The 22650-nt window shown below is 59.6% G+C and overlaps 5 protein-coding genes across 5 annotated transcripts; 1 reads left to right on the forward strand and 4 right to left on the reverse strand.

Annotated features, from left to right (window-relative positions):
- Window positions 1-2036: 2036 nt before the first annotated feature.
- JDV02_008989 (uncharacterized protein) lies at window positions 2037-5797 on the reverse strand. Its single transcript, XM_047990626.1, has 5 exons — window positions 5453-5797; window positions 5254-5387; window positions 3059-5199; window positions 2920-3007; window positions 2037-2863 (listed from the first exon to the last, which is right to left on the reverse strand). Exons 1-5 carry the CDS (start codon window positions 5470-5472, stop codon window positions 2298-2300), a joined length of 2949 nt encoding a protein of 982 aa, XP_047846635.1. The 5' UTR covers window positions 5473-5797; the 3' UTR covers window positions 2037-2297.
- An 869-nt stretch (window positions 5798-6666) lies between these two features.
- ERG10 (Acetyl-CoA C-acetyltransferase) lies at window positions 6667-8409 on the forward strand. The gene is made up of 4 exons (XM_047990627.1): window positions 6667-6818; window positions 6913-6962; window positions 7020-7092; window positions 7172-8409. Exons 1-4 carry the CDS (start codon window positions 6754-6756, stop codon window positions 8172-8174), a joined length of 1191 nt encoding a protein of 396 aa, XP_047846636.1. The 5' UTR covers window positions 6667-6753; the 3' UTR covers window positions 8175-8409.
- Window positions 8410-8515: 106 nt separating this feature from the next.
- SIN3 (Transcriptional regulatory protein sin3) lies at window positions 8516-14507 on the reverse strand. Its single transcript, XM_047990628.1, has 6 exons — window positions 14361-14507; window positions 13463-14145; window positions 12803-12903; window positions 12193-12748; window positions 9625-12141; window positions 8516-9573 (listed from the first exon to the last, which is right to left on the reverse strand). Exons 2-6 carry the CDS (start codon window positions 14135-14137, stop codon window positions 9046-9048), a joined length of 4377 nt encoding a protein of 1458 aa, XP_047846637.1. The 5' UTR covers window positions 14138-14145; window positions 14361-14507; the 3' UTR covers window positions 8516-9045.
- Window positions 14508-14980: 473 nt separating this feature from the next.
- Window positions 14981-20081, reverse strand: taf2 (Transcription initiation factor TFIID subunit 2). Its single transcript, XM_047990629.1, has 2 exons — window positions 16052-20081; window positions 14981-16001 (listed from the first exon to the last, which is right to left on the reverse strand). Exons 1-2 carry the CDS (start codon window positions 19667-19669, stop codon window positions 15219-15221), a joined length of 4401 nt encoding a protein of 1466 aa, XP_047846638.1. The 5' UTR covers window positions 19670-20081; the 3' UTR covers window positions 14981-15218.
- Window positions 20082-20297: 216 nt separating this feature from the next.
- JDV02_008993 (uncharacterized protein) lies at window positions 20298-22559 on the reverse strand. Its single transcript, XM_047990630.1, has 2 exons — window positions 21692-22559; window positions 20298-21629 (listed from the first exon to the last, which is right to left on the reverse strand). Exons 1-2 carry the CDS (start codon window positions 22374-22376, stop codon window positions 20569-20571), a joined length of 1746 nt encoding a protein of 581 aa, XP_047846639.1. The 5' UTR covers window positions 22377-22559; the 3' UTR covers window positions 20298-20568.
- Window positions 22560-22650: the final 91 nt, after the last annotated feature.

Raw genomic sequence — 22650 nt, forward strand, 5'->3', positions numbered from 1 at the left:
TACCATGCGGCGCACGTACCGGGTACCATCTCGTCAACGGTGGGCTCCGACTTGCTGGTTCGCGATGCAGGGCAATTCGTGTTGCGTGTCGGCCAACACGGTGAGCAAGGCTCCCCAAAGGCGGGAATTGATGTGACGCAGGCGAGCTGTGGATATGTTCCCCGGTACATACTCGGTGCATGGTCTGCACTGCTGGTACGAGGTAGAACCGAAGCCGCCGTGGGAGGCGTCCGGATTGGCATGAGGATCACGGCATGTCGGGACGCAGTGCGAGGGAATATCCATCTGCGTGGGGGTAACGCAGGTACAAATGGAGTCCTTGAGGATCGGTTCGCGAGTCATCCTCTTGTGGACTGGATTCAACGCCACACTATGGAGTACAAGACCAACCTACGGGTTGCGGGCGATGTATGTACGGCACGCTATTCATGGGACTCACGCTACAATGAAGTCATACATGGAACGCGAAGCCCCATTGATGTGGCACGATTCGCAATTGTCTCTCGTTTGGAGCCGCCGCGCCGAACGAACACCTTGGCGTGTTGGCGTGGTCGCACAGCCTCGTGTAGGACTCTTGTTTGTATTCCTCGCGAGTCATCCACCACCACCAGCCTTGTGGGGGTCAGTCCCCGACGAGAAGGCGCGCGCATCGTACTATATCGACCCGAGCCTGACTATCCCCGGGCGCGGGAAAGCGAGAGAGCGGTAAGACGCACGAGCCGATAGTTGTAGGTGCATGTCCATAACATGGCTTACTACACACTGACTACTTTTGCATACCCTGCCGTACCCCATGACAAGGATATACCTATGACTACCATCTACGTACTTCGTACGTGCCACGATGATCCCGCGTGACGGGCGTAAGACAGATCTGCATCAGACTCCCCCGTCGCGCCCCCCCCCCCCCCCGGTCGTCGCACGGGCGAGTCGTGTTATGGCTTGCTTGCTTACTTGCTTGCTTGCTTGGCTCCCCACAAGATTCCCATTTCATCAATGAACACGAGAGGCGGGCGGTTCAGCGTCAGGTCAGATCAGGTCAGGTCCGGTCCGCGCTCAATCCCCAGTCATATGCCTGCCCTCCAACCCCAGTCCCTACCGTTTCGCAACCTCCTCCTCCCCCTCCACCATGATGATGATAGGGGGAAAAAATTGAAACAAAAAGCAAGCAAAGGAAACCCTCCGAAAAGCAAAAAGCCAAAAAAACTCAAAAGGGGGAACTATCTACTTTGGTTTAGGTGTCCGCGAGCAGTATGGAGCGTGTCCCGCGCGCAGACACAGACACAGACACAGACACATACACATATATCTCCGCGGCCCCAGAAGGACAAGGCGAAGAAAAGGGGAGAAAGTGCCCGGGAGTAGCACGTCAACGAAAGTCAAGGTACTAACTTACTCCGTACGTATCTACCAAACTTTCAGTCTGAAACGGACAGAGGGGAACTGGATCCGGGGGGAGGGGGGGGGCAAGGGGGAGCAACAACGCCCACCCCCCCTCCCCTCCCCAACTGCCGGTGCGGTGCGGGAGGCACGCAACCCTCCTCCCCCGGACTGCTGGAAAACCGACGATATCTCTTTGTTCTGCCTACATTTGTTTCTTCCCCGGTAGTAACTGGTATGCCCCCTTACGTGCTGCTGCGCGCATGTGCGTGCATGCACCTAGCAGTCGCTGGGAGGACGCCGCAGTAAAGGCAAGCAAGCAGGAGCGCCGCCTACGAGACTACAGCAGCACACGCGTAACTGTAATTGTAGTGACGTGCGTCGCGGTTCCGGCAAAAGCGGCACGTGGGCCCCCGTACAATCGGACGAGACGCAATAGTAAGTGCCCCCCGTTCCGTTCTAGGAGATAGATACGGCGACCACGACCCCGCGGAGAGGCATAAACGCGTCCCGGCCGGCCGGGCGCCATGTGGGATGGCGCAAAGGCGGTAGGCAACCCGACGTCGAAACGCCAACTTAAAAAGTCAACTGAACTACGAACTACAAGACGGCAAGCAGGGAAGGGGTCCCGCTTCACGTGGTGACTGACGGGTGATGGCGCACGTGCGATACGTAACTTATATGTACAGCTGAGACGCCATGGGCGTCTCGCATTGACGTCTTTTAAGACTCCCGCTAGCCCGGCCAAGCCCGGCCCCATATCCCATCTCAGCTCGTGGCAAATCAACCGCTGCGGTCTCCCAAGTCCCGCTATATACATGAACGACCATGTCATCCGTCATGCGAACCCCCCACGCCGAAGGCGCCATCGTCTAAAAAAAGAGTATTCGTGTCATGCAATCGGCCAAACCCAATCTTTACATATCGCCCAACATGCCGCTCTCCATGAGGCTGCTGTAGAACTCGGGCTCCAGGAACGTCTTGACGCTCACGTCCTCGCTCAAGCCCTTGCGCCGCCTCGTCTTCAGCACAAAGTCTCTCGCCGTCGCCTGCGTCGACGCCGGCTGCAGCGGCCGGATGACCTGATCTCGGTCGAGCGGGTCGCCAGGCACGATGCTCCAGCTGTCGAACACAAGGCTGACCATGGAGCTCCCCTGCGTCTTGATCCGCAGATCTGTTTCGAAACCGAAGCTATCGATCACCGGCAGTAGGCCGTTGACGCGATAAAGGGGCGTCCCGGCGACGGGGCCGTCGGATAGCACATGGCCCCGCCGCCGGGCCAGCACGTTGTAGACCTCCATGTATGAATCTTCCGGCCCGGTGACTGACACCGCATAGACAGGTTCCATGAGCCGCGGAGATGCCATGAGGAAGGACGAGTAGCAGGCCCGTCTAGAAGTGGGGATGATTTGACCACCGCCGCGATAAATGGCTTCGTTGGCCAGCACCACGTCCGTAACCTTAAACTTGGTGTTTCGGATGGCTAGAAACTATCAGCACGGACTCTCGAGTCAGGACAAGACATAACCAGATACTCACGTTCTTCACACAGGGGTCCCTCACGGGTGGCCCAGCTGAACCCCTGCCGGATCGATTCCCGTACGGTTCCTAGCAGCTTCTTGTCGATCTAGGGCGAGTCAGTCTTGCAGCCCATGCCAAATGCGATCACGGTACTTACCTCCGTCGGGAGCGTGTCATCCTGCAATATGTTGGGTCCCTTGTCCTCGGGGCCAAACGCCCAGATGCTGCGCGCTGCCAGCTTGTCCCAGCCGTGTGTCTCCTCGAAAAACTTGGCTGTCTTGCGGATGGGATCACGAATGTTGACTTTGCCCGTCTCAATGTCCGTCGAGATGCCCTTCTCTAACTGTTCCGCGACCATGGTGATTCTGTTCTTCTTGTTTGGTGTGATAGCATAGCACTTGGTCGCTGATGTCTCCACAACCGTCTCGCAGAAGCGTGTGACGGGATCCGAGACTTTGATGTCCATGTCTGCGTACAGCCGTCGCAAGTCGTGCAGGACACAGTCCATGTACAGTTCGCCGGTGCCGAGCACAATGTGCTCACCCGACTCCTCCACCTTCGTGTTGATGAGAGGGTACGATTTTTGGACTTTGCGGAGACCGTCCAGCATCTTGGGCAGTTCTGACGGATTGATGGGCTCGACGGCGACCTTGAGGACGGATTCGGTGAAGTGGGTGACGGGGCGGAAGATGTGGGCGTCTTCGTCGTCTTCCAATCTCGGAGCCATGATCGTGGCAGACTTGACTATCGAGTTGTCGACACCGCCGAGAAGGACCAGGTTGCCGGAGGGGACGCCATCAGTTGGGATGCTATATCGCGTTTCGCCAATGAATACCTCGCCCACCGACGCCATGACCATATCTTCCTCGTCGTCGAGCGAGTACCCTTCGCCCAAGACGCGTACAGCCATCCCAGGCCGTACCGTGCCGCTCAGTACGCGGCCAAAGGAGTAGAAGCTCTTGGCGTCAGATGTGCTGAACAGCTTTGTAACGTGCACAACCAAAGGCCCATCCTGGTCGCATTTAGACATCGACGCCGCAATCTTGGAGTCGAGCGGCCCTGTGTAGTATCTCTCTAGGTATCGCTGTGCGCCTTCGACGGGCGACGGAACGTGCTGCACAATCATGTCGACGAAGCCGTTAGACGGGCCGAAAAACTGCTCGCACACCAGTTTGAGGATGACCCTGGCGTCGGCCTTGTACTGTGATGGCTTCAGCTGAATGCCTAGCTTTGCCAGCACGGTTTTCAGCTGTGCGGGACTGTCGCTGATGGAGTGCGTGAACAGCTTGTAGATGGGTTCCAGGATGAAGTGGAGGAACGATCTGGAAGCGCCGTCCTCTACGGGCTTCCGGGTGAAGTTGCGTTTCCTAGGGTTGAAGAAGACGTCTCCCCACAGCCGCTTCGCGAGGTCATCTGCGTTCAGGCCACCGTATTGCGCAGCGTACATCTTGGCAAAGGACTGAATGGTGAAGCACCAGCCAAAATCGGTACACGCGAAGAGCACGTTGCCCCTTTCCGGGCTGATCCGCTTCAAGGACGCCGTGGTGGGAGCTGTATTTGTGATGATGGTGTTGACCTCTTCGACAACATGCTTGAGCTTAAAGTAGGCGTCTCTGGGTGGGAGCTTCAGTTCCAGAATGAGTCGGTCCATCTTGTTGATGATGAGGGTTATGGGAATGTCCTCGAGGACGGCGTGCTTGATGATTTGCTCCGTGTTGACCTGCACGCCCTCAACGACGTCGACGACCAGGCACACACCATCGGCCAGGCGAATCGCGGCGGCCACTTCGTCGACAAAATTGACATGGCCCGGCGTGTCGATGATGTTGACGAGATGTGACTTGCCCTTGGTGCTCTGCAAGACAAGACTCATGGGCGCCGCCTTGATCGAGATGCCCCGCTCGCGCTCGAGCAGGTGCGTGTCGGTGTACCGGAGCTTTTCGTCGCGCTTCCTCCCGGACCTCTTGTCCAGTCTCTCGGCGATGTCGTGCGTCTCCATGACCAACATGTCCATGAATGCCGTCTTTCCGTGGTGTAGATGTCCTGCCAGCACAACATTTCGCGTTTGCTCGGGAAAGTTCATTAAATCGGTCATGAAGGTACGGTCGAAGAAGACGGGTGGCAGGTCGGCCTCCTCGATGTTGAACTTCTTGACCTCGACGGGCGCAATGATGGGTTCCGTCAGGGGCTGTGCGTCCACTTCCTCGACGCGCGTGTCGACATCCTCGCCATATACCTGCTCAGCGGTCGGGTAGTACTGCTTGTCCTCGTGGAGGATGACGGCGTTTGACGGGCCATCTGCCGCAGGTCAGCAACCGGTTCCAGGGCCAAGCCGTGACAATTGCAACGTACCATCAACCTCCATAAGCTCCTCTCCGACTCCGGTGGCCTGCTCGGGCTCCGAGTCGTAGACATAGTCGCCAGCATCAACGCCTGCCTCGGACGCCTCCTCGGACGCGGCCTCCTCGCCGATGAAGTTGCCGAACCTGCGTTGAGGCTGCGTCAGCTTTCATAATCTGTAGCCATTGAATAGCGCGCGCAAGCTTCTTACTCGTCGTAGAGATCATCCATATTGCTGGTGACGGATGTTGCGCGCCGAGAGGTTGCTTGGCTCGCCGCAATGCAAGTTCGCGACTGTCGCACGTCACCCGTCGCGCTGGAGCTTCCTGTAACTTTTTCGTCGCGACCAGTTCCAAGGCTGCGTCACGTGCGGGCCATCTGCAAGGCTGGGCAGACAAGTGTGGCGCCCTGCGCATGGTTGGCTGGCAGATGTGGCGCGAAGGCGTTGGCGAGGTCGGAGGCTGGGGCGTAAATCCACTGAGCGCGGGCGACATCCACTAGAGCCCAGGTGTCCCCAGGGGTCGCCGGGGCGTCTGCCGACTGCGGCGGGCCAGTGCTGCCTCTCCCCCACCGCCTTCCAGTGCGTTTAGCTTACTGTACGTGGTGCCAAAGGTCGCACAACAGCGTTGCCGCTCTATCGTCGACCAGGATGGGACTGCCTTATCGCAGCGTTGACCCAACAAAATATGGAAGTCGATGAACAAGCAGTTACGGGCAGAAGGGAAGATGTCCCCGCATCATGATCTAGATGGCACAACACCCGGAGATTGAGGGCGTTTCTAGCCCTGGCTCGGCAACTCAAGATAAAGCCGCGCGGTCCACAGAGATTGATAACAGGGGGGCGTCCAGAATTGGCGCAGAGGCCAGACGAGGGCCGCATTGGCGGCGCTCAGAGACCTCAGAGCGGCACTGCCATTTTATATGTATTTATCAGCAGTTCAAGGTGCATCGGCAGGGTCCCAACGCCTGGTGTAGGTCGAGCAAGATTTCACCGCAGACTTCAACTTTATAGGTGTTTCCCACTTGTGGAACGCGCACGTCTAGCATGGCACTTATCAAGCCACCGGGCTGAGATTTCAGCATTTGGACACGAGGAAGCGCTGTCTCGTTGACGGATGAAGATGGTGCCCCATGGACGCCACTGTTTTTGTAGGTGCTGCCATGTCATGGGAACGAACGCACAGTGTTGATGGGTCGGTGGCCAACTACAAAGTAAAGTACGAAGTATACTGTATAGTAACAGAACCGCTGCCTGTCTGTGGCCATCGGCCTCTTAAAGCGCCAATGGCGCTAGCCCCCCTCGGGCTCAGATTACTGCTACAAGCTTAGTATCCGCACCCTGCGCGCATTCGGCTCCGCCTTCACTTTTTGAAGCTCCCGCCCCGTCCCCACGCCGCCCCGTCTCTTCTTCCCCTTGGATGCGAAGCGTGCCGTCCCTCTTCCTCTCCAACACGCTGTTATCCCCCAACCCTTCCATCTAGCGTCACCGGCTCGAGCGCTCACGAAAACGCCATGGCTGGACTCCCACCCGTTTACATCGTCTCGGCTGCGAGAACCCCCGTCGGATCGTTCCTTGGGTGAGTCTCTCTGCCGCTCTGCTGCCCCTCCATACGCCACCGATCGCGGACCGGCCCTCAACAAAAAGTCAAAAGGCTGACGAATACACTGCAGCTCCCTCTCGAGCCTGAGCGCGACGCAGCTGGGCTCTTCCGCCATCAAGGGTACGCTGCGCACGGATTAATATCGACAGACAGACAAGTTAACTTTTTATGTTCCAGGTGCTGTTGAGAGGGCAGGCATCAAGCCCGAGGACGTCGAGGAAGTCTTCTTTGGTAATGTCCTATCTGCCAAGTATGTCAATAGCTCACCTCCATACCTTGCGCGGATGCTCACTCTCCGCCAATGCAACGCCGCTGACATTTTTCACAAGCCTCGGTCAGGGCCCTGCCCGCCAGGCCGCCATCGGTGCCGGCCTCCCCCAGTCCACCATCTGCACGACGGTGAACAAGGTCTGCGCCTCGTCGCTCAAGGCCATCATCCTTGGCGCCCAGAACATCATGCTCGGCACCTCGTCCGTCGTCGTCGCCGCCGGCGCCGAGTCCATGTCCAACACCCCGCACTACCTGCCCAACCTCCGCACCGGCGCCAAGTACGGCGACCAGACCCTCGTCGACGGCGTCCTCAAGGACGGCCTGACCGACGCCTACAAGAAGGAGCACATGGGCCTCCAGGGCGAGCTGTGCGCCGACGACCACGACCTGTCGCGCGAGGCCCAGGACGAGTACGCCATCAACTCGTACAAGAAGGCCCAGGCCGCCACCGAGGCCGGCCTCTTCAAGGAGATTGTCCCCGTCGAGGTCAGCGGCGGCCGCGGCAAGCCCCCCGTCAAGGTCGACCGTGACGACGAGGTCAAGAACCTCAACGTCGACAAGCTCAAGGCCATGCGCCCCGCCTTCAAGCCCGACGGCTCCATCACGGCCCCCAACGCCGCCCCCATCAACGACGGCGGCGCCGCCGTCGTCCTCATGTCCGAGGCCAAGGTCAAGGAGCTCGGCGTCAAGCCCATCGCCAAGATCCTCGGCTGGGGCGACGCCGAGCGTGAGCCCGAGCGCTTCACCATCGCGCCGTCCCTGGCCGTCCCCAAGGCCATCAAGCACGCCGGCCTGACCGAAAAGGACATTGATTTCTACGAGATCAACGAGGCCTTCTCCGTCGTCGCCCTCGCCAACATCAAGCTGCTGGGCCTCGACGCCGACAAAGTCAACGTCTACGGCGGCTCCGTCGCCATCGGCCACCCCCTGGGCTGCTCTGGCGCCCGCATCGTCACCACCCTAACCTCGGTCCTCCAGGAGAAGGGCGCCAAGATTGGCTGCGCCGGCATCTGCAACGGCGGCGGCGGCGCCTCTGCGCTGGTCATTGAGAACCTGCAATGACTCGGCCACCACCATGCGCAGACAGCGAGGCTGTAACGACTACATGAGCCATGCCGGACAGAGACATGTTTGGAGCAAATGTGCACCCCAGATTCTTTTCTGAGTCAAAAGTGATGTCGCAGCACGGCTTATGCATACATAGCATATAAACATTTAATTGAAGTAAACTTTTGGCCTCGGTCTCAGCTATAACTGTACTCCATAATTAGCATGTCCCGATGGGCTGATGGCGAGGACAACAAAGATGGCCCCTCTCCGGGCTCAAAGGCGCACGCACGCACGCACACAGACACACAAGCACACAAACCTAGCATACGTGACTGCTTCGCCATAGCCACACATTCATGACAAGTCTTTGTATTTGCTCCTCCTAGAATACACGCAAATCAAACAGGAAAAATCAGTGCTGTTGGTCTCATGCGCCATCCTCGCACCGGGGTATAGAACCCACGCCGCCTCCGCCGCTGCTTCTTCCACTCCCTCATGTGGTCGTCCACCGCGATCGTTCGCAACAAGAAGAAGCGGGCGACCCTGCTGCCCCCTTTCATTTTCTTTCCCTAGCCTATAGACACGCAAACGCGGAAATGCGCAATGACAACGAAGAAGATGGGAGTATAAAAGAGTCCGAGACTGGAAGGAAATCATGAACAAGCTGCGGTCCACCACGCGCCCCCCTATCAAAAGACGACGTCCCCCATCATAGCAAGCAGAGTCACAAAGCCCAAGCTGTAACCACGCCCGTGCACAAAGACGACTTGATCTCGGAAAACGCAAGAAATAGAAGAAAGGTGGGAAACACCAGATATCCACAGCTCCAAACATGGTTCATCCTAATGGACCTCGCCAGTCCCGCCTGTCCGCGCTGCCGTGCTTAATCCGTCTCACCATCAGCCCCCGCGCTCGGCGGCACGATGGCCTCCTCTTTCCACTTCTTGAGAATGTTGTTGTACTCGCGCACATAATCCGAGTTCATGCCCTTGGCCCACGGCGGGTTGTGGACAAACTTCTCCATAAGCTTGCTCTCGCGCGCGTTGCTGAGCTTTTCGCGGTGCTCACGTTTCTCGGGCGACTTGGATGACTGGTCGTAGACAAAGTACTCGGACGTGCCAGGCGCCCAGACCATCTTGGAACTCTTGAGGCAGATGCTCGTGGTCAGGTTCTCGCTATAGGCGACCGGCTTCGGGATGTGGTCCTCATCCGACTCGTTGTCGCCCGAGGGCATGTTCCGCGTGAGCACTACCTTTTGCAGTTTGGACCGCGGGATGCCTTCGGTCGGCTCGACGCGGATAAACGACGAGATGTAGTACTGCCAGCGCTCTCGCATCTGCATTTCGTCCATGTAGAAGGTGGTCTCGTTGCGCTGCAGCCAACGGACAGTGGCTTCGGCCTTTGAAGGAAACTGCGTGATTGTCAGGATAGAGTCTCTCAACAGGCATTTTACAGGACTTACCCAGCAGATGACAAATATGTCTCCATCCTTGACGCACTTCTCGGCAAACTTGCGCGCACTTATCTCCGTCTGGTAGCTCGTCTCCTCCTTCTCGCGGTTCGTGAAGTACTGCTGGATCAGGTCCGGCGTCTTCTCCTTGGCGTCGGTGCTGCTGCATGTGAGCGCGAGGCGGCACAAAGTCTTGAGCTGATCTTGGATGGTGTACAGCTTCCAGCCGTTGCGAAGGTAGTAGTGACGCAGCACCTCCTGGTACCGCGTCTCCTCCACGTCACCCGTGATGTAGTCCTCGATGAGCTCGAGGGTTTTGGCCCAAAACTTGTCAGGCTCGTCCTGGTTGCCAAAGTAATTCATCACGGAGTCGGAGAAGCCGAGGTCACGCGCCGGCTTGGGGCGGCCCAGGCGGTCAATCTCGCTGGCCACGGCATCCTTGCAGTTCTTCAGCTCGGCAAGTCTCTTGTAGACGGTCTGCAGGATGCTGAAGAAGACGAATATGGTCTGGTTCGCAAAGAAGTTGTACCAGGGACGGGGGAAGAAGCCGTCGGCCTTGAGCTCGCCATCGGCGTTGATAAGGGCGTCGTCGCCGCCAACCACCACGGGCTTGGGTACGGTCGGTATCCAGCGCTCGTTGGACACCTCGGGCGCCGCGTTCTCGTCGGGCGCATCGGGCATCTCCTCATCGTTGCCCGAGCCGACATCGGGGGTGGTCTCCTTGCTGCCAGACGCCGCGCTGTCCTCCTTTTGGCTACGGGGCTTGCTGCCGTTGCGACCCGGGTCGAGAACGCCTCGAAGGAGGTCTCCCTTCCTGCCGGTGCGCTTGCTGCGACCGTTGGTGAGCTCGGCAGGCGTAGCGTCCTCGGCCTCTTCCTCGGCAGAGTCGGGCGGAAGCTTGGGGATCCGCTCCTGAACGAGGTCCTCGTTGAGGTCGAAGAAGCCGCTGATGAAGGACTCGAAGAAGTCCAGCAGCCTCTCCTTCTCCTGGGCGCTGTGCTGTCCGCTGTGCATGGGGTACAGCATCATGAGACGAAGCAGGTCGAGGATGAGGCCCTTGTCGCCAAAGTCCCAGACCAGCTGGTGCCGCGGTGCCTTGCCTTGAAGAGCGCGCTCGCGGCGCTGCTCCTCGTGCTTCGTCTTGATGACGTCGACCAGGTGCTTCGCGGTGAGGTTGCGCTTGTCGTTGCTCTTAACCAAGATGCCCATGTGGTCGAGGCTCTTGAGGTACATGTGCTCCGTCTGGACGTGCCACACCTTTTCCCACTCTCGCTGCGAAAAGCGCCATTCTTCGTCCTTTTGCTTCATGCGGGCAAGGAGGACCGGCACCACGTCGAATGGGTGCGCAAACATGTCGTTGACAACCTCCATGCCCTTCTCGCCGTAAATCTTCTTGCAGATGCGCTTGAAGATGGAGGTGCTCTGGCCGGCCAGCGCCGTTTGCAGGTGGAAGCTCTCCCGCTCGTGCGTGTTCATGGCCAGCATCTGCTGGGCAATGGGCTCGAGCAGCTGAATGCACTTGAGGTTGATTTCAATGTTGAAGTCGTAATCGTGGCGTTCCTCCTCGATGCGGTGCAGGCCTTCCTCGAACTGGTTCTTACGATGTGCCACGAAGCCAGAGTCCTCGCTGGCCCACGTCGGGTGCGATGCCCACTGGTCATTCAGCACCGAGTTGCAAAGCTCATCCCTACCGCTGCACGGCTTGAGGCGCTCCCTCTTGGGCAGTAGCCTGTAGCTGGGGCCGTAGCCGCGGCAGTTGCTGAGGGACAGCTTCTCCGTAGGCGGCTCGGGCCGGTTGTCGACCATGACGTCGCCAGACTCAACGCCAACAAACGTCTTCCAGAACTGCAGGAGATCTGGGTTGGCCGAGATGAACAGCGCTCCCTTGTGGAAGAGCGTGTTCTTGTCGATGATGTTTTGGCTGAAGAGGTTGCACAGCTTCAGGAACTCGTTCATCGAAGACCGGTTGCTAAGGTACTTCTTGACGCGTTCAAAAAACGCAATCTCTTCCTGGCTGGAATGGCCAGAGGATCGGGGCGGGTAAGGCTCAGGCATCACTGGGGTCAAGGTCGGCTCGATGGCAGACGCGTCCGCAACAGCACGAGCGTGGCTCAACTTGGGTCGCTTGTTGCCGTTGACAGCTGGCTGCGGAAGTCGGCTGTTGGCTTCGGCCAGCAGCGCGTCTGCAGCCTGGCTCTGCTTGTCTGCACGAGGACGCTTCTTGTCCTTGCTCGCGCTTGCGGGGGGCGCAAAGCTGCCCAGAGGCGGCATTTTCTGGCCATCCCTCGCGCCAGGCTGGGGTGTATGGCTGGGACCGGCGGGCATGGCCTCGTCGGTACGCGCTCCGCCCTTGGCCTGGCCGGCGGACTCTGGCAGGAACTGTTTGAAGTCTTCCAAGAGGTCGGGTGCAGAGTTGAAAAGAGTCGTGACTTGAGCATAGACGTCCTGGATAGGCTTCTGCTCGCGCTGGTAGGTCTGCAGGATCTCCAGAAATTGTTTATAGATCTCTGGCTTGTCCTGAAAGCGGTTCTACCGCGCGTCAGTGATACGACCGCGTTTAGGGATTTCAGCGACACTCACCTTAATCTTGTTGACATAGCTGATGGCGTGGTTAAACTCAACCGGGCCTCTGCGCTCCATGCCCGCCTGGCCGGCGGCGCCGTTCGCGCCGGGCGTACCACTAGCCGGCACTGGCGTCTGAGGGCCGCGGGCGTTTGGTCCGCTGCTGGGGCCCGCGCCGAGTGCCTGCGCCGCGTTTCTCTGCGCGGTGGAGCTGTCAAACGGTCCGCTCTGCGCGGCCGCCTGCACGAAAAGGCTGCCACCGTTCTGGGCTGGAGTGCTGAAGTTCGCCTCAGGGCTCTCGATACTGTGCTGAGCTCGCTGCCACGGTCCTCCGCGCTCCGGGAAAAGAGGCTGGCCCGCACCTTGTCCCTGGCCGTCGCCCTGGCCTCCTCGTCCGGCAATAGACTGCACAGTCGTTCCCATGGGGGTAGTGACGCGAATCGTGTTTGGATCGTTGCCAGCTCCGCACTCAATTCTGTAACCTGGTGGGAGGAACGTATTGAAGCCCTGGATCAGGTTCGGGTGACCAGCAAAGAGCTCGGATACCCGGTTGATGACGCCGGGCGTGTCGATTCTACAGGGGCGTTAGTCTGGCTCGTCACGCATCAACGTCGCCATGTGCACTTACGCCTGGCTCTTGAAATCTTTCATGATGTCGAGAAACCGGTTGTAGACGTCCGGCTGGTCGTGGAACTGGACCTTCACCTGGTCGAGGTACGTCAAGGCATCCTGCCAAACATGGAGGTCAGCTTCTGTTTCGAACATTTGTTCCTGTTGCCGCTGGGCACAGTTGCGAAGAGGAATCTCGGGGTAGAGGACAGCTGGACGGACATGCAAACGCAAAGCAGTGTCTCGAAAGCTTTGGGCGAGCTGAGCATTGCTCTCTGCGATTTCTCGCGACGCTCGCGGCTTGCGAGAACGGCTTTTCATGGCCGTTTCCACGGGTCTCTCTCGGGATATGAGGGAACACCCTGAGGGGATGGCAACGGAGCAGCTGACTAGCCAGAAAGCTGAACCGCCGAAGCGTTGTTTCGACAAAGGCAAAAGGTTGCAGAGGTGATGGGGTGAGAAGCAGAAGGGATGCACACAATGATGGTTCAGGTTCAGGGTGATGTGAAGGTGGCAGAACGAGGGGAGGGGGGCACTGAGGGCAATGCGTTCAGAGGTAAACGGCCCGCGCTGGGTGCTGTGCCTGCTGCCACCAGCTGCCTGCGCGCACACCGCACAAGCCCCTTCAGGCATTCTGCCCACCTACAACAATAGACGGTAGCGAACGCAGCACACTTACGTTCAAAATGGGCTGCTGCCCCTGCGTAATCCCACCGGGAATCTGATGGCCACTGGGCGTCGCACCGCCGACCGGACCGCCGCTCTGCTTGCCGCTGCGGTCCTGCTGCTGCTGGGCCTGCTGCTGTGGCAGAGGGCCGCCGAAGGCACCGCCCGAGCCGCTCGGCGCCGGTTGAGACGCGCTCGGGGGCGCCTGTGAGTGCTGCTGCATCGGGGTATACATCTGATGCTGCGGCTGCTGCGGCTGCTGCTGCTGCATCTGTCGGCCGTGCTCGCCCGGCTGCTGTTGCTGCAGCGGCCCGCCAAAGGCGCCCATGGGGCCGCCCGGCGGCGCGCCGAGATGCTGTCCTGGCGGCGCTCCCGCGCCGCCGCCGCCGCCTCCATTGTGATTCGCGAGGAGACCCCCAGGGCTGTGTATGGCGCCGGGTATCCGCGATGCCACGGGCTGGTGGATGGGTATGGACCCGGCGCTGCTCTGGTGAGGAGGCGCCGTGGGGTACCCGCGGTCGCCAGCCTCTCGGTCTCGTTCTCTCTCGCGCTCGCGTTCCCGCTCGCGTTCCCGTTCCTGGTCGCGCCGCATCTCTTCGTGCTGTATCGCGCGGTGTCGCTCCTCCATCTCCCGGTCGCGGTCGTACGGCGCACCGCCGCCTCGCCCGTGGAGGCCCTGGCTGTTCATCGTGGTATCTGCAGCAGGAACGTCGTCAGCGCGATCCAATGCAATCATAGGCGTCGCAGCGGGTCTCTAGACGGGGCCACAATGCAGGGGGGGTTCGAAGCCTGCGCGTCGCGGCAGCAGGGCGAGGAAGGGTTGCCCGCTTCCCCTTGAGCCCGCTAACGGTCGGCTCAAGCTCCACGTCGCGATGCGGAAGAAAAGACAGCGGCCGGCGGTATGCACTCACAGCTGTAGGCTGGCCTGGGCCCGTAGACATCTACATGAGAGCAAATGCCCCAAAGGCAACGGCGTTGGAGGAAAGGCGGCACAAGGGTGGGCGCGGTCGAGGGCAAGTGGTGCAAACTTGAGGAAGCTCTCCTGGCGACGCCCCGGGTGACGGAGGGATCTGACCAGACGCCCCAGCCCAGCGCACACCAACCTTGTCAGGCCGCGGGAGATGCCGCGTCACGTGACGATAAACCCACGATAACGGCTTGTGGAGCGACTTCCTCCGAGAGCTGGGGCTGTGGCCAATCAGACCATGCGTCTGTCAAGCCGAGCCCAGCCTTGCCCGTTGCGCGACACCATGGCGTCACTCAGCCGGCGTTCATCCGGTGTAAGGCGTCTGATACACGATTCACAGAGCGCACGAGGCACACGATGTGCAGCGCATTATTGCAGGTTTGTATATTGCTTTTGCGCTCGCTACCGCCTGGTAGTCTACACGTTGCTACTTCTCGATGACTCCGCTACCGCCCGCAGCTCTCCCAAATCACACAGCACTTGAGGTATTCTCTTTCGCTAACCGCAACGCCAAACGCAATGCCCATTGTCCCTGCGAATACCCCATACAATTATCGTTCTGTCCCTCTCGAGACCAAAAAATAGCCCTCCTTGCTCATCTTCACTGGCTATGGGCAGACATTTGCTTTTTCCTTTTTCACAACTCACGGGTGACGGGTGCCTGCCCTTCTGCTTTCGAGTCATAAACGCTCTGGTCTTCAACGAACGGAGACGGCGAATCGTGAAGTCCGTCGCCTGACTCTGGCTTCGGCAAAGCCACGTCCTCGTCAAGCTCCGCGTTCCCACATCCCGCTCTCGCCTTCTAAGACTCCGGCCGTGGGCTCGGTTGGGCCTGAGGAGCGGAAGGTTTCCGGATGATCTTGATTTTGGGCTTGGCACTGACGGGCGTGGCTGTGGGAGGGCTGCCGGCCTTCGAAGACGAGGCTGAGCTAACATTCGTGTTGAGCGAGACCTTGGGCGTTGACTGTGTCGACGGCGGCGACATTGCCGAGCCGCTTCCGTTGGGTAGAGGACGTCTAGTGCCGTCGCCGCCCGAAGGAAGAGGTTTCCTAGCTGGCTTGGCCGTGATGCTGTCTTTGGAACTCGCCGGAGAAGATTCCTTTGGCGCCTTGGTTGGTAAGGCCGTCCTGCCATTAGCCGGTGCGCTCGGTTGTTGGCCCAAAAGAACAGCGAGCCGGCTGGGATCCCCCGTCTTAAGGGTGATCATGCGCCTCTTCTTCCATGGCTTCTCGCCGTCAAAGCTGGATGGCTGCGACTCAGTCTTGGGGCGCTTCGGCGCGGGGGAGCCGCTGCTCTCCTTATCCACCCGGGCTCGCTTGGCCGAAGGAATGCTGGAAGCATCGCCTGATCCGGCGGCGGCGCCTACGCCATTAGTCCCGAGTGCGCCGGGGGTCGCCTCGGTGGCCTGGGGCAGTGATACGGAGGGCCGATGCGGTGTCGCGGCCTTGGTGTGGATCTTAATCGACGATGTTCTGGCCAGCGGCGCCGCTTTCTTCACCTCGGGGGCCGGAGACGGTGCTGCTGGCGGCGGCGTGATAGCGCCCTTTGGCTTGGTCCTGTAATAAGACTTGAAGTGCATGAGCAACTTCGGATGGTTAGCACAGATTCCAGGAAACGTAGGGAGAGAGTGCATACCCGATCAGAAAACTTCTGAGCCGGTCGCTCGACCCTCCAAGCCTTAGGCAAAGTCAAGGTCAGAATCCAGCTGCGGGCCTCCTCGAACATCATCGCCGCCAGGTCCAGCAGGCTTTCTACCTCCTCACGACCAAGAGCAGGATGATCCAACGCCTTACGCATGGCCGTGCTGAAGTGCCTATCATCTTTGGCGTACGTCTCCTCCATTTCCTTTCTGAGCGCCTTGAGCGCCGCTTCGATATTCTCCCTGCGTGCAAACATTTGCTTTCGCGCCTCGACCTCCTCTGCGCTGTCTTGAATCAGCAACAGGGGGTCGGCGTCGTCCGCAGCGGGTTCGTCCTTAACGACCCGCGAATGCTCTCCAAATGCAATTGCCGCAAGGCCACGCGCCATGGACTGAATGAGCATCTTCCGGACATACGGCGACCGGTCCGTCGTCAGACAGTAGAGAAAGAATGTGAAAAAGGAAGGGTCCATCAAAGCCCCGAGGTCTACCAGAGCGTCGAAAGCCTTGACGCGGATAAGGTCCAAGGTCCCGTCCAGCAGATACTGGGCAAAGTCAGGGTAGTGTTTGGGGATCACTTCTGCCTTCATCAGACGCTGCTTCGCGTCCAGGCCTGCGATGGTCCAGACATTCTGGTATGAGTTGGTCCACTCATCGCGTCGCAGAATTCGCTCAATCTGCTCCAGGGCTTCCTCCAGGAACTGGCGTTCCTCATCGCTCGGAGCCTTATTCTGGCGCGTGATCCAGTCGTCCTGCTGCGATGGTATGAGCGATGTCGCCAGAGCCTTCACAAGCATGGCAATGTAAAAGTGGTCGGAAAATGGATTCCCTTCGTTGTTGTTGTAGCGCAGTTGGTCAAGAATGAAGCGCCTCGCCTCCAGCGGGCATCGATGAGTATAATCCCTCACCTGCGCGATGGCCTTGATGATGGCGCAGCGAACATTGTACTGCTTCTTGTCCGAAAAATCGTTTGGGTACGGCTGGTTCGTCTGCTCGAAGCAAAACATCTCGCGGAAGGCCCTCATGAGCTGACGCAAACCCAACATGGGGATGTCTTTGATGTTGGCTTGGCGGGGTAGGGCCTCAGCAGCCATCGTGCGGATGCCGTGAAAGTAGCGCCGATCAACGAGCGTGCGTACAAGAAAGCCAGAGGCGATTGGGTGCAGCGGTCCTCGAGCCAAGTACAGGATTGCATCCTGTTGGGCCACCACATCCCGGTCCTGCTGCAGCTGCGACACGTACATGTAAGGCTCGAGCGTGTGCTTCATGCTGCATGCCCACTCAAAGTCGGCGTCGATGCGTATCCACTCGTACGACTCCTGGTCCATCTTGCGTTCGGTCTCGGGGTCCCAATCTATAAGTTCCCAGTCCCGTTGGTCGTCCGCACTCTGGAGCACGTCGCCCAGACAGTAGAGTAGCGCGTCGTCGGCGTTCTCGGCAGCGTCTGCGTTGGCACCCGTGTTCTTCTCCTTCAGTCGCCGCGTTCGCTTCAGTCGCTTGTATTTTGTGTTGTAAGGGATCTCAAACTTGGTCGTGCGAGAGCCGTCTTCGCGAATCTCGACCATGTGATCGTACGGCGTACCGTCCGCCTCGTGGATGCGGATCGTCATGGGCCCCGTGAACAGCGGCTGCATTTCTCCATTCTTGATGCCGCTCCTGGTTTCCTTGATGATGCGCAGGAAATCGTCCTTGTCGAGCTGCGGCTGCTTCGCGACCTGATACTGGATCTGGCTCAAGGTGAGCTCTACACAGAGGCGCTTCTTGTTGAATTTGGCTTTGACGTCGAAGCGAGGGCATCCCGCAGAGTAGACCCATTGGTTCCAAAACGTTTCCAGGCTGTACTTGGATCCTTTCTGGCACGTGAACCTGAATTTTTCCGTGTCGAGGATCGTGGATTTGTCGCTGCTCTCGACCTGCGCCTTGGTGAGAAACTTTTGCAGCGTTCTCGTGAGGCCGAATCCGCTCGACGCCTTGAGCATGCGCTTGTCCAGGATGAAGAAGACGACCGTGGCCTTCATCGCCATGAAATCCATCTCCGCCTCGTTCAGGTGCAAGACAGGCCCGAGATCCCACAGCGAGGGGCGGCCAACGTCAATCTCTATCAGCTTGTCCGATAGGGTCTTCATCCGGAACCTATGCTCGTTGTTGCCGCAAATCTTCTTCATGAAGAGCTCCGTCATATAGTGCGCGACTCCGAGGACGAGCCAGAGGTCGTTGCGCGTGTTTGGAATCATGTTGATGCCGATCCACTGATACGCCAACGTGAAGACAATGGTCCGCGTTACGTCGACTTCGGTGTCCATGATGTCGTCTGGGAAGAGCAGCCGATTGCTGACAAACGCCAGCGAGTGCAGCGCCACCGTGTCCGAGTCCATGTCGTCTAAGAAACAAATCTTGAAGTTTTCAAATGGGTATTTTGCAAAGGTGTAAGTGTAGAAATCGGCAGCATTCGTAAGGGGCGCAGCCGTGTGCCGTACCCAGTCGCCGCGGCCCGGCAGGCAGTAGGCATGGATCTTCAGCGCGCTCATGCCCAACTTGACTTCGTTTTCCTCGCTTCGAAACTCTGAAGACAAGTCGATGTGCTCAAAGGGGCCGATGGCGAAGCCGAGCTTCTGCACCGACACTTTCTTCTCCGGCTCGAAGACCATGATCTTCTTCCGGTCGTCCTTTGGGTCCACAGACTCCTCCATAAGGAAGCCGGAGCACACCGCCGTCATCTCTCGCAGTTTGTCCTCTTCGGCTAGCTTGAGGTCCTCGCCGCCGACGTGCGCCTTGTCATGCGCGCCATTCACCGCCGTATCCCTTTGCGTGAGCAGCGCCTGCTGGAGGGCGTCGCCGAGCGTTTTTGGAAATTTGAGCGATATCCGCCAGTCGCAACGTGCGCCATGGTCGTCGACGCAGGGGAACATGCACGAGGCCGTCCCTGGCTGGATCGAGTGCCTCGTATACATGTGTGTGAAGCGGCTGTCGAGTTGGTCAACGCCAACAAAGTGCAAGCCGTCGCGGGGATCCTTGTTGTAGAAGGGCACATGGATCTTGAATTGCTTGTGGACCCTCTCCGTTCCGTCCAGGTTCGACATGGACTTGCGAATTATGAGTCTCGGCCGCTCTTGCTCGCCCTTGCCCCGGAGTGACACCTTGAGCGACCCGTACACCGGCGTGCACCCCACGAGCTCTCTAGTCTCGGCGGCAACGTCCGACTTGCGGGTGTGGAAGATTTCGCGGGCGCGCATGCGGCGCAGGTCGTGGTGCTCGGCCCTCCAGTTCCAGTGCTCTGGGTGCGAGAGCCTCTTGTACGGGTCGACGTAATCCGTGGCGGCCTTGCGCTGCTGGCCCTCAACCGCCTCGCCTTGTGACTCGCGAATCTCGGTGACGGTGATGTTTTCCGTGTCGATCTCGCAATGCGCGGCGTCGATGACCACCTCTTCGACCTTTTCACTGAAAGTGACGACGTAAATATCCGCGGTGCCATCGATGCGGCGGTCGCGAAAGTTGACGTCCAGATTCACCTCCTGCTTAACGATAAAGTACTCGTAGACGGGACCGTCGCTGATGGGGGGGAGGCCATCGTCGGCATCGAGCAGCGGATGCCGCTCACCGCCGGCGTCACCCATGGTGCTGGCGATTTGCGTTGTCCGCGGCCGTGGCGCTGCGATGACTCCTCGAGGCGGCCTGCAATCACCGAGCGGCGGGTAGAAGCCGTCGGCTCAAACAGCGTATCGCTCCGACGAGCTCGCTCCCGACGGGCCTCGCATCGATGTCCGCCCGGTCTGGGCCGCTCGGGCGCTTTTGGACTCGGTTCCAGGCTTCAGGCAGTCGCGGTCATGGCAGGGCAGGGTCTCGGCTCGGTGGCTGGGAGCGTCGCGTCGGAAGGCTCGTCCTCGCGCGCAAGGACCGGTAGGGATGTCGTAAAAATGGCGGCGCTCGGGCGACGGCAAGTAGTTCAGGGGTGAGGCGCGCCGAGGGTTGAAATCGGCGCAAATGGTGGTGGGAAAGTGAAGGTGTATTCTGAGGCGGCCTCGCGTGGAGTGGAAAGCGAAGCTCTGTGGCGCACGGACCACCTCGCCTTGTGCAGCGCAGCTTGGGGCCGCATGGATGGGGCGGGTGGATCTCAGATCGCAGCGACAGCACCACCACCGCGCTGACACACGCCCGCCACAGCGTGAATGGAAGCTTTCGTCTTGTCCGTCATGACCTACGTACGGCACGATGCTCGCACTACATTCTGTCTGCGCCAAAAACTGCTCGTGCAGTGAATTGAAGCTTTCTGTCCCAAGCGGATACTTACTTGGAAGCCGCTTGGACGACACGAACCTAACTTGCGTGTCCCCAGCCAGTGATGATCCTACTCGGTACAAATGTGTCCGGTCCAGACTCCCATCATTCTCTCCCCCAAAACGCCATGCCAGCACCCCGTGCCATGTCAGTGAATCCGTACCCTTCTGCTGCCCGCGCGAGAGGCGAGGAAATGCCCCAGCAAATGGTATAATAACGCTCTATCCTCGATAGTACATCACGGCTTGCTGCCGCGCTTGTCCCTCCGCTTCTTCCTCGCCCGCGCCTTGAGCGTCTCCGAGTCTCGGTACTCCTCGGGCAGGACAAAGTCAGCCTCCGGCAGCTCGGGTAGCGGATGGCCCCATGCCATGACTTTTCTGCCCGTGCGCCGGTTCTTGTTGAGCGCGCTTTCGCGCTCATATCGCTTGCTGAAGAATGATTTGAATTCACGAGGCGTTTCTGGCGGTTTGGGAGGCGTCGGTCTCGCGGATCGCGCCTGTTTCAGAGCGGCGGCCATGCGCGATCTGGCCATTGCCTCCTGGCGGAGCTGCTTGGCGGGCGACGAGGCCTCGCTGGTGTCGTCCTGTGACGTCGACACGTCCTCCGACCCTTCGCGGGTGTCGTCGCCCGTGCCTTGCATTACCGTGTCCTCGTCCGCTTCTTCGTCTTCATTCCCCCCCTCGTCCTCTTCATCCTCCTCGTCATCGTGGGTGCTCGGCTCCTCGTCCTCTTGCTCGTCGCTCTTGCTCTCAGCCGCCTGCTCCGCCAATGCTCTCTCTCGTTCTTGCTTCCGCCGTCGCTCCTCCAAGCTCCAGTTTTTGAACTTTTCCAGTATTGCCTGACATCCCTTGATGAAGTAGGCCCGCGCCGGCTCGAAAGTCTTCTTCTTCGTTTCCGTTATGCCGCTCACGCCCATGACCCGTAGCCAGTCGTGGCCCTGGAGGCCCTCGAGCAGCCGAATGATCTGGTCCTTTTCATGTTGGGCGCGCCCCTTTTCCGAGTTGCGAATCGACCGCTCCAGCCGCTCGGCACGCTTGTGTATTGGTTCGAATACGCTGTCGGGCAACGGGTCTTCGAGATTTTTGCTGGTCTGCTGCGTCTCCAGGAACCGAAAGTCGATTCGCTGCGAGTCAAACACGTCGTTGTAAAGCGAGTCGCCGTACCCACGGACGGGGAAGTCGACAGCGGGTTGGCTAAGCTGGAGAACTGGTTGTTTCAGCGCCCCTCGAGGTGGCTCCGGCGCAACGCGTCGTGGGTTCGAATCGACAACAACAACCGGCGTCTCGGGGTTCAGCAGGTCTGCAGCAAGGTCAGCAAGCGGCGCCACGCAAGGACAATTGAGCCTGGAAGAGTGCACGAACGCTGCTCCTTGGGATCATTGCCGATGACCTCGTCATAGTCAGGAAAATAGGCCGACAGGTCGCTTTTGAAGCGCGTCGCCTCCTGGGATCGCAGCTTGCGGCCCTGTTCCCTGGGCGGAACGGGATGCTGTGGGTGCAGCCGGTCCAGCTCGTGCTTGATGCCATTGATCACCTTGGCCTGGTGCTTTGTGAGGTTTGGGTCGGCGTCCGCGGCCGTGGCCTGCGGCGGAGGTCTGGTCGCGGCCACTTGAGGCGGCAAGGGCTGTTGGTGGGCGTGGCGGTGAGGTTGGTGGTGATGCTGCGGCTGGTGGTGCTGGCGGTGCAGGTGCTGATGTTGATGTTGTTGTGGGTGCGGGAGCTGGTGGTGCGGCGGTCGCGGTATCGGAGGGGGGGGCCTGGCCCTGGGCGCGGCGTCGTTGGGCGTCGGCTTGGACAAGATCTCGACGGCGATGCGCGTCTTCTTAGCCCTGAAGGCGTCCATGTCGCGATCCGACGCCTCGAGGCCGCGCTTTTGTCGCCCGTCGTGAGGGTACAGGGCGGCCGCTGGCACAGGGCGCGCGAGGGGTCCGCCGCCAGCACCTGCGGCAGCGGCAGCGGCGGCTGCTGCGGCGACCACGGCGCTGGCAGGATGGGCATGGTGAGGGAGGCCTTCAGCTCGCCGGTTGGAGCGAGTGACGGAGGCCATTGGCGACGGTGCAGAAGCCTCGCATGGTCTTGTCGCTGCCTCGCGAGATGGCTCCTGCGATGGAGGCGACGCGTCCCGGACGAGTTTGTCGATGGCGGACGGGGGGGGGGATGATTGAGGGGGTGCAGATGCGAGTTGTCTAGACTGGCGGTTTCCGTGCGACGCCAGGGCGTTAGGTTGAAGCTATCCAGCGCGTCTGACGGCGGTGCCTGCCGCGAGGGAGCCCCTAAAAGGGCAGCTGGACAGCGCTTGGACAGCGCCAGGACTGCAGTGT

The sequence above is a fragment of the Purpureocillium takamizusanense genome, chromosome 9, assembly GCF_022605165.1.
Source record: "Purpureocillium takamizusanense chromosome 9, complete sequence".
NCBI classification, from domain to species: domain Eukaryota; kingdom Fungi; phylum Ascomycota; class Sordariomycetes; order Hypocreales; family Ophiocordycipitaceae; genus Purpureocillium; species Purpureocillium takamizusanense.